Source organism: Limulus polyphemus, unplaced genomic scaffold (assembly GCF_000517525.1).
Source record: "Limulus polyphemus unplaced genomic scaffold, Limulus_polyphemus-2.1.2 Scaffold3234, whole genome shotgun sequence".
NCBI classification, from domain to species: Eukaryota; Metazoa; Arthropoda; class Merostomata; order Xiphosura; family Limulidae; genus Limulus; species Limulus polyphemus.
The window spans coordinates 69,114-80,386 of record NW_013668844.1 but is presented as its reverse complement, the minus strand read 5'-3'; the positions used below and the strand labels follow the sequence as shown (position 1 = coordinate 80,386).

General features: G+C 34.0%; 1 protein-coding gene across 3 annotated transcripts in view; it reads left to right on the top strand.

The window, feature by feature from the left end:
- The window catches only part of LOC106468953 (collagen alpha chain CG42342-like), a 64,554-nt gene that overhangs the window by 45,881 nt on the left and 7,400 nt on the right, over positions 1 to 11,273 (top strand). For all 3 annotated transcript variants that reach the window (XM_022397355.1, XM_022397354.1, XM_022397353.1), the window contains 2 exons: positions 1 to 78; positions 10,510 to 10,536. In XM_022397355.1, coding sequence (XP_022253063.1) covers positions 1 to 78; positions 10,510 to 10,536 — 105 coding nt within the window. The remainder of the gene's footprint in view (positions 79 to 10,509; positions 10,537 to 11,273) is intronic.

Sequence of the window (11,273 nt, the reverse complement as noted above, 5' to 3'; positions counted from 1 at the left end):
CCTGGGCTAGATGCCCCCTGCCCTCTTGGTCCTGATGGGCTACCTTTTGCTGGGTGTGGATGGAAACCTCCTGATGAGGTGAGTCATCCAAAAGTATTTTGGAATGAAAATGAGCGTGTAAATTATATTTGTTTGTAAAGTAATAAGAGTAAATAACATAAAAGTTAGGACTTCAGATGAATAATTATGTATGTGCGATACGTTTTGACATAACCACAAAACGTCTAACTCCTTGTAAAAAAACACAGCAATATACTGTACACAAATGGAACATAATAATATACTGTTCAATAAGTCATGCATAAACTAGAAGGCTCTTCTAGAATACAAATGAAATCAAGTGATTAATAAACTTAGATTACTATTCACACATACCAAAATGTAGATATGATTGTTAATAGTCAAAAAATGTCTTATAGAAGAAGCAACACTTTTTATAAAAATCGTATAAAGAAAATATGAAAAAGACCTTCCTCTAATTGAATAGAAAAACCATTGTGTAAAAATAGGCGATGCTCACTTTAAAAAAAAAGTGTTTGTGTTGGTAATTTATGTTATTTTTTTAGTACAAACACAATTTAACGTTTTACTGCTTATATTTTTGACTTGTTGAAATTAGACGATACATCCGATTTTTACACCTGTTTATTATTATATAATGCTATACAAATATGTAAATAAATTTAAGCAACTTATTATATACATTAAATCTTAAGTGGAAAGAACTCAAAATCTCTGACTAACAGTCACAGAGCCAGTGCTCTACAACTGAGCTATCTAAAAGCATTAACCATCTCCGTCAATGTTCATTTATAAAGTCTTTGTAACTTTTACAACGTAGTATGGTGGAACATACTCACAGTAAAAATTGACAGAAGTAGCTTGTACCCTTAAATAGTTACGTTGCAGAACACTGGCCCTGTTAGCCAGCGTTCCTAGTCCCTGAGTTTTTATTCCCCTATCGATTTTTTCACTTAAAATATAATGTTAGTATTTATACGTTTATTGTCGATAGAGGGCGGTAGTGTGTTTTTAAAATTAGATATTCTGGGCTTGAAAAAGAAATAAGGTTATTGAACTGAATAAATTGACAACGCATTATGTTTTTTATTTTCCTACCTGGTTACTTAAGTTTTAACTTGTATGATAAGATTGATTTGACCATAATGAACAAATTTGATCGTCGATTTAAGGTCTGGAAGTAATCAGTATCCTGTTGATTTTTTTTTTAATTAACTCATGTTGTTCTAGCTTTGAGGTCACTTACACGTACTTAACAGAGGAGTCATTAAGGATATTTATCAGGTTTTTTTCTGATGCCTTAAAACCCATGATAACTATTATATATCGTCATATTTGACGAAACTACAGCGAAACATGAATGAATGGTGAAATAAAAATCAATTAGAAACAGTAACGTTTTCGCCTTCTGAACTCTTTCAGTATAGTAGGGTGTCTGGCAGTAAAAACTAGTATTATAAAAACATACATAATTGTTCAATGGTAAAACGTTACACCTCATCAGTTATAGTATTAAATAGTAAAGTTTGAAGCCTTAACCCATCGTATGTATGTTATTCTTTAATGATAATAAATATGGTATTAACAACAGATACTCGATGTTTATGTAACAATCCATGACCGTAAAAACACACACTAAATTGCAAATGAATATATCAAGATAATTCCCTAATGCCATAAATCGGGGGGGGGGTAGAGATAAAGAAGACTGACCTCGCGTGGACCCACCAGAACAGCTAGGGCCCCTACGCTATAGCGTAATGAACATATATGTGTTAATCTGGCCAGACTATCAAAATTGTTATTTGGGGCCCCCTCCCGAGCTTGAAGGGAGTGGCACCCCTATCTTAGATGAGCAATACATTTCTCATTATTTTAACAATACCTTTAACTTACTATTTCAATACACAACAATATCATACAGAACCTAAGTTTGATAAGCCCACACAGTTTAAAACTACGATGATTGGGACTTGTGGTTATAAAATAAATAGAACTATAGTTGACTCAGATTGTTCTACAACGTCACAAGAAATTCCAATAGGATTAAAATTAGAAACCTTGATGGGAAGTTTTTTTCTGTTGACAGGAAACGGTGTGACATTACAAAAAAAAAAGTTTATTTTCGAAGACTACTAATTTCCAAATAAATAATGTCTAATCAATGTGAAGGATGATGAAATGTTTTGAGATCTTCATTACGTTTAATAATAATAATAATATTCTGTATGTAGATGCTTGAAAATAAAACCAAGTGGTAATGGCACATTTTTTTTTTTATATTGTTTTGTTTACATTCGAAATAAATGTTTCCGAAGTCTAAAATAGTTAATCATTTTTGCTCTATCCTGTATAGAATACTTCAGTAAGCATTGCTTTTGTCTCAAAACATATCATTTATAACATACAATTTCATATAATTATCCAGAAGATACATAGATCATTGAACTTGCCCATGTTTATTTACAAGCGCCCTCTAGTAGTGAATGCAAATATTTTGATGCAAATTAAGTACAAAATAAGTACAGTATTTTCATAATGCCTGACAATATTTTTATGATGTCAGAAACACTTAAACCAATTACGCATTCAAGGGCTGCCACCAGGTGACGCTCTGTAGTCATAATTTTGTAACAAAATTGTGCCAGTTTTAGTGTGAAATTAAATATTATACGTGTTTTTCTCAACTTCACGAAGAGTCGTCAAATGTATACGCCATGAAACTCTAAAACTTTAGTTTAATTGGAAACCACGATTTCATGAAAGTTTATTCACTTTTTTAGCTTAAATCAACAAAATGCAGTACAAATACAAGTTGAGTTGGGGAAGAATCAAATTTATAAATCATGTTTGTTAGTGGCCCGGCATGGCCAGGTGGTTAAGGCACTCGACTTGCAATCTGAGGGTCGCGGGTTCGAATCCCTGTCACACCAAACATGCTCGCCCTTTCAGCCGTGGGGGCGTTATAATGTGACGGTCAATCCCACTATTCGTTGGGAAAAGAGTAGCCCCAAGAGTTGGCGGTGGGTGGAGATGACTAGCTGCCTTCTCTCTAGTCTTACACTGTTAAATTAGGGACGGCTAGCGCAGATAGCCCTAGTATAGCTTTGCGCGAAATTCAAAAACAAACAAACAAAATGTTTGTTAGTTTTAGCGCAAAGCTATACAGTAGGCTATCTGTGCTCTATCCACCACGGGGAATCGAATACCGGATTTTAGCTTTGTATGTACGTAAACTTACCGCTAACCCGCTACACTTTTATGGAATGTTATTAAAAGTTTTGAAACTTAAAAAAATGTTTATAATAAGAAACTCTTTTTTTTTTGCCTTGCCGTTGTTCTTATTGTTATCTTAACCATTTTCGTCTTTATAACCTTTTTGAAAGGAAATTAATGCAAAATAATTAGATTATTACATACACCAAACACAAAAGGTTTGCTTTGTCAAGCACCAAGCTATACAATGAGTTATCTGTACTGTCACTGCTGTGTTCATGACGGGTATCGAACCCCTAGTTTTAGCGTTATAAGCCCCAGACTTAACGCTGGGCCACTGTAGGGGCAACATGCAATGTTATTTAAATCTAAATGTGATGTTTGCTGCTGGTAAAGAATTAATATATCGCAAACTGCAACGGGCGAAATGTATGATAATTTGGACTTCTCGATGGCTACTGTTATGTTGTGCGGGTTTTATTGCCGCTTTTATATTTAACTATAACTCACATACACAATATTGTGTCAAAAAACAGTGTATTGGGAAGATAGTTTTTAGCTTACAGTATTAAAATGCGTTGTTGAACGTGTGCACCAGCATGCACCGCACATTACTTATTCTGGTTAACTACAAACTTCTTTGCGAAAATAATTAGTTTCAAAGTTATGTGAAACCAGTACGCGGAAGCCTGTGACGTTGTCGTTCGATAACGCGATATTTGTCTGATGCAAGAATCGCTACAATTGAGTAAAGTCAATAGTGCGAACGTGGAACATCCGCGCTGCATGAGAACACAAATTCTTGAAACACGATATTTTACGTGATAAGTACGTAATTACATCTTTTTCAGTAAATATATAAACTTTATAGAAATTTGTATTTGATATTTACAAGAAACTTGAGCACGATATGAATAGGTAACGTATGTATCATAAAAACAAACAAAGAAAACGAAAGAAAAGGAACAGGTTTTCTGCTTAAATCATGTACTTAGATTTTTATGGATAACTTAAAATCTAGTTTGATTACACTAGTTTGAAACAACGGGTTAATTAGTGGGTTAAACAACACACACACAGTTTTAGGGTTAGTCATTCAAAGTATTCACAAATCCAGATTTATTAGAAAAAACTAATGTTAATTTCCACTTCATTAAACATTCATACTTCATAATCGTTAAACTTGGATGGGCAAATTTGTAAATATTTAGTCTGTTTTTTTTCTTTCTGATATTATTATACACACACACACACAGTTTTAGGGTTAGTCATTCAAAGTATTCACAAATCCAGATTTATTAGAAAAAACTAATGTTAATTCCCACTTCATCAAACATTCATACTTCATAATCGGTAAACTTGGATGGGCACATTTGAAATATTTAGTCTGTTTTTTTTCTTCTGATATATAATAACAGCGAAAACTAAGATCCAAAATAGTTCAATGTGGGAAGTAAATAATAAATTTAGCTAAATCTTCAAACGAACAAGAAATAGTCATAAGGTGTGTGTATGTATATAAATATATGGAAAAAGTATAATTTTTGCTTGAAGATTAACGTTGAAAGACCATTGTTTAGACCCTCACCAAAGACATTAAACCTACAAAAATAAATCATTCAGTGCTCCTGTGCTTCCTATGTATATTTATGCAAGTTTTTGGAAAACCGAGATCAAAGACATTGGCGGCTCGTTAGATGAATGAAATGAGGCAGTCTCTAACCCTGAATTTCCAGAAGGTAACAATCTGTTTTTAATTGAAATTTTATCTTGTAATATAATGCTTATCAAAAATATTTTATATATTTCATGACTGTTATATACAAGTAAACGCTTTAACACTAATAAATGCACACAATTAATAGCCGATCATTTTCTTGTGCCACAAAGCTATTTCTACTACTCTCCAGTTGTCACTCACATAAGAAGGAAACTTAAGTTCAGTTTCAGTCGATCAAGGTAAGTTAGGTAAGGGCACATTTGCCTCAGAGGCAACGTACAGAGACTGCGCAGTTTCATTCATACGCCATCTTGGCGAATAAAAAAAAAAGAACAAATTTGAATTTCATCGAGCTACCAGTACAGTGTTTTAATAGCCTAATAATTATACAGACCCCCTTATAATTCTCAACATGGAGATACGATATTTAGGCGTGATTTACGCCTCATGTCAAGATGTTTACAAGTTGCCACTGGCCAAAGAAAAACGAAATATAACAAGGAAATAGTTTATTTTTTAGTTTCAATTTTGATTTTTCATTGATTGGATCACGCATCCAATTCTGAATTTAGGTCATTTAGATGGGAAATATCATTACTAAGAATCTAAGAACAATAGAGATGATGGTAGATGCAGCAACAACAACACAACAATGATATATTTTAAACTAGCTGGAGTACTAGTCACCTGGACGGAAATTATGTAAATTCATGACTAAAGAAAGGTTATCTTAGGACATGAAACGTTGCTTCCCTTATATGTAATTGTAAAACAAAAAAAAACTCCCCCCACAGTGGCTCAGCGGTATGTCTGCGGACTTACAACGCTATAAACGGGGTTTCGATACCCGTTGTGGGCAGAGCACAGACAACCCTTTGTGTAGCTTTGTGCTTAACTACAAAGAAACCTGTAAAAAACGCAAGAACGCCCATAAAAACTGCAAAACTTAAAATTTGTATGTACCCCTGCATGGCCCCAGTGAACCTCCATACCAATTCTGGTGTGGATCCATCTACACCCTGTGAAGTAGTTACGTGGACATACAACAGACAGTACCATTATATTTATATAAATTTAGTAGTTATATAAATGCGTGATACGTTCTTGTGTGTATAAAAAGACCTTATTGAAATAACAATTACTCAACACAATTTTGATTACACACTCTGTTGTTGTTTTTGCACTGTTCGATTATACTGAAACAAAGCATGAACAATATCATACTTTTTTTCAAGTTTGCAATGCCATCGGTACAGCACTTTGAAGAAACAATATGATTATCTGAGAAAAAACAACAATAAAAAACCCGCAATATTAAAAGAAACCATGACGTAATTGTGAAAGGAAGTGACATCATAATGGTATATGTGCAGTAAATAGACAATGAAATTTTGATAAGTAAGTACGATTACTAAGCAGTAGACACTTTATTCAGGTTCGAATTCGTGCACCGCAAAATATCCCCCCTTCTTTAAGCTGTGGGTGCGTTATAAAAGTGACAATCAATCCATTAGCGTGGATGATAGGCTGACTGGTTGTCCTTATTCTGGTCAGTATATAGTTCACAATTATGGACGGCTGCGGGATAAACTTAGTAACTGTGTCATACATTCAAATTTGATATTATTTTTCTTCTCCAAGCAAAGAGTCCTGGGTTTTCATTTTGCTAAACCTAAAACTACTTCGAAAATAGAAACCTACATGCAAGCCTGTCAGCTCCATTCTTGCTGCTGCCAAAGATAGAATCCAACTTCATAATATGCCAAATTACTCTCCTCCCCTTCCTATCATTTGTTAATGTGATTACAACGCTACAACGTTTACTCGTAAATAAATATATGGAAATAGTTTCCCAGTGTATCTTGAACAACACTCTTCTGTTTGCTCCAACATAGCGGTATGTTTGGTGCAGCCTATTTCGCGTTTATCTAAAAAAAACTACTATGTATTTTGTTTTTGTAGTTTTTCGTATAAAGTTTCATCATTATGCAAAGTAAAATATATTAAGCATTACTATCGGTACGTCATATTAAAAAAAAAATCTGAAACACACAGACAGGATGTATTTGTCGTAATCAACACGCTCTGTACCACGTGATTCACTCACTTTGTAAACAAGGCTAAGTTACGACCCCCCCCCCTCCCTGCATGGCTGCAGGACATGAGTTTAGTGTTAAATATCAAATCAAGAATATCTTTAAGTCACGTACTATTAGAAAAGTTACGAAAGTTTCACGGGGTGTGTCGAGTGGCGTGTTTCTTCTCTTTGCTCTTATTGGCTGATATCTTGCTTGCGTTCTTTTTTATCTTTTTTTTCTTTTACACGTTCTTGGCTTCAAACCATAACTGCATGAATTTACTCACGCACATATATTTATATTTATATTCATAATATCTTAATTTTTTCACATCAGTACCTTTTTTCACATCAGTACAAGACAGAATTAATATCAAAGTACATTAAATTGTTTCGTTATAGATTATAGAGGGTAACTGTTGAAAACTAGATAACCAGCTCCAACCCCAACCCCTCTTTTTAGTGGTTTATATATACATACACACACACACACACACACACACTACTTGCGTAATCTTATAAATACTGCTTCCAAAACAAGAAACGGTGCGTCTTCATTCACTCTTTCGTAATGGGAACCAGAATGTGCGTAAAAATGTGCATCTAAAAAAAAAGCTCCATCAGCTTTCTCGTGTTTCAATTTCTTAAAATATGATAATAAAAAAGTAGGAAAAAAGTCACAATTTGAAAATTTATATTTATAATTTTTTAAGTTCATAGAAGTTAAATTATTGGATTATTCCACTCATTCATGTGATGATTGACCTCATATATGCCTGAAAAGTGCACTTGAATCTACATTTTATATATATATCTAAATATAGTTGTCAAGTTAACAGAGTGTTTGTATCATTGAATATACATGTAATGCAAGTTGTGTTATTAATGTGTGTATGTCATGTAATTTTCATATAATGTTACATATCGTACATATGCTATTATTACAATAAATTACTAACTTAAAATGTTTTTTTTTCTTATATTACTTTACATTGTATTTGGGTATTAAAAATTTGTGACATTTTCTCCGAGCCAAAATTGTGACTTTACTTGTGATTTAAACTATTACAGAAGTCTACATTGTGAATGTTCTGAAGGACAACGACAATATATCACAACATCGATATATATTTTTTTTTACTTCCATATTAGACACATCTGTGTGACTTGGCTGTGATAGTGTGTTCTTTAGACACATCAATGTGACTTGGCTGTGATAGGGTGATCTTTAGACGTATTGGTGTGACTTGACTGTGATAAGGTGATCTTTAAACACGTCAGTGTGACTTGGCTGTGATAGAGTGATCTTTAGACGTATTGGTGTGATTTGACTGTGATAAGGTGATCTTTAAACACGTCAGTGTGATAAGGTGATCTTTAAAGATGTCAGTGTGATTTGGCTGTGATAGGGTGATCGTTAGATACATCGATGTGACTTGGCTGTGATAGGGTGATCTTTAAACACGTCAGTGTGACTTGGCTGTGATAGGGTGATCTTTAGACGTATTGGTGTGATTTGACTGTGATAAGGTGATCTTTAAAGATGTCAGTGTGATTTGGCTGTGATAGGGTGATCGTTAGATACATCGATGTGACTTGGCTGTGATAGGGTGATCTTTAGACGTATTGGTGTGATTTGACTGTGATAATGTGATCTTTAAACATGTCAGTGTGATAAGGTGATCTTTAAAGATGTCAGTATGATTTGGCTGTGATAGGGTGATCGTTAGATACATCGATGTGACTTGGCTGTGATAGGGTGATCGTTAGATACATCGATGTGACTTGGCTGTGATAAGGTAATCTTTAGGCACATTGGTGTGACTTGACTGTGATAAGGTGATCTTTAGACACATCGGTGTGATTTTTCTGTACAGGGTGCTCTTTAGATGTATTGATGTGATAGGGTGATCCTAATCGCCTTACACACAGCTACACATTTAATAAAACTAACAACACATCATCACGAAAAACAATTATAATAATACGAGCCACATGTCGAATAACAATGAAGCATACATTATAGGTCGTATGCATCACCATATTAAACAATGATTTGTCAAAATAGAATTTTTATAATATGTAGTTCCAAACTAAGAATAGCTGTATAGGCGGCGGGTTTTCTGTTACTAGTTCTTCCTTTGATTAACAGTTCGAAATAGGGATAACTTACCTGAACCTTAGTTAAAATATGTAGAGGTATTCACAGTCAACTTGTCTAGGTATGAACAACAACTAATGTTGTAAGAAATGAATCAAAACGTTTTCCCCTGAAGAAGAAAGGTGCACCTTTCGAAAGCGATCGGGTTATAGGGGTTTTATTCATTTCTATCAAGACTTCTTGGACCTACGTGTTTTTCTAACGTCATGAATTAATGTTGTAATTAATTCACGTATTCTCACGACTTTTGGCTGGATATACAACTTACCTAGTTCCATCCATGTTATCTGGTTACTTAAGTACTAGAAAAATCTAGTCTATGCAAAACAGTAATTTGACCTCAAAATCTAATCTATATAAATATAATAGTACTGTCTGTTGTATGTCCATGCAATTACTTCGCAGAGTGTGGATGGATCTTCACCATATTTGGTATGGAGGTTCATTAGGTCCATGCGGAGGTACATACAAAATTTTACTTTTGTGTTTTTGCATGGGCGTTTTTTTTTGTTTTTTTACCACTACCTCACCTCCTGTGGATGGATCTTCACCAAATGTGGTATGGAGGTTCATTGGGTCCATGCGGGGGGTACATAAAAATTTTCAGGTTTGCATTTTGCGGGTTTTATGGGCGTTTTTGCAATGAATAACAGTAATTACACACACAAACAAACATAATCTACTACCAACATAACGTAACATTAAAGGACAACAAGGGACCTATTGGTCCATCTAGGCTGACCTATCCATTAACTTAAACTAAACACTAAGAAAGCCAGCCCTTATTATCTAAATATTTATCAAGCCTTCCCATAAACTCCCTTAACTTAACCGAATCCTCCATAATCGAAGGCAAACAGTACCAAAGTCCAAACACCCTGTTAGAAAATTATAGCTGTCTTAGCTAAAAATGATTTCTACGCTGCCAAAATCCATTTGTGTCTCATAGTCTTACAGTTCTCACCACTAAATACGAAAAAAGATGAGGCATCTTAAACATTTGAATCAGATCCCCTGTAACTCATCTTTTTTTCAAGAGAAAACAAGTTCAGATATCTTAATCCAACCTCCTATGATAACCTTTCTATCCCAGTTACCATCATAGTGGTCCTCTTCTGAACCCTTTCCAGCACCTCAATGCTTTCTAAGGTAAGGAGCCGAAACTGAACGCAGTACTAAACGCCATATTCAATAACATAGTTAAATTCAGTCACTATAAATATGCACAACGCGGCATCTTTATAATGGTTTACATATATATGGGTGTGTTTTTGTGTCAATGGAAGATTTTGTATCTTTATATTTCTCTTGTAGGAGAGTTCAACATACGTCGGACTTAAGGTAAGCTTTCATTCTTTTATAATAATACTATGAAAATACAAGTTTTTTATCAACGTTATACTCAAGTAGAATTAGCATTTCATCCAGTTTTAATCCTTTGAGAAAAGCATTGAATATAAGTTACAACTTTGTCTTATACCCACACAAAATTTCAGCTTCATACAATTTCTGTCAGATCGGAAAAGATATATAACATCATTTTCCTGTTATGTTGATATGTTGTTTTCATAAGTCACATTAACATTTTCTTTATAAAGATCCCTTATGAATACGTTAATTAGATAAGCAAATAATATATATATAAATATGCGTAGGAAGTTTTAGAATCTTAGGTCATCTATCGGTAGTTGATTCCCACTCAGTTATTTGCCCTTGAAACTCGTGTTTTCGGATTAGAAGACGATGGGTGACCTTGGTTTCGTGAATCAGACAGAGATCTTCAAAACTGAGACGAGAGAGATAAGATCAGTTGCCTGGAAAGTTTCAGTAAAAGAGCATTAGTGTATTAAACAGTCACATTAGAGTACAAAAAAATCCCATGTCAGAATACTCATTCTCTTCAAAGATTAATACTTGCTCCACTCTTAAAACAAAAACGTGTTTTGAATATGAACTAAGCCTGTTGCCCCCTACTACTGATTCTGGTTTGTTTGTTTTTTTATCTGAAGTGGAGATTGTGCAACTTTTAAATTGTGAAAGTAATTTTAAATTTCTTAAACAGTATTACATTCTGGCTC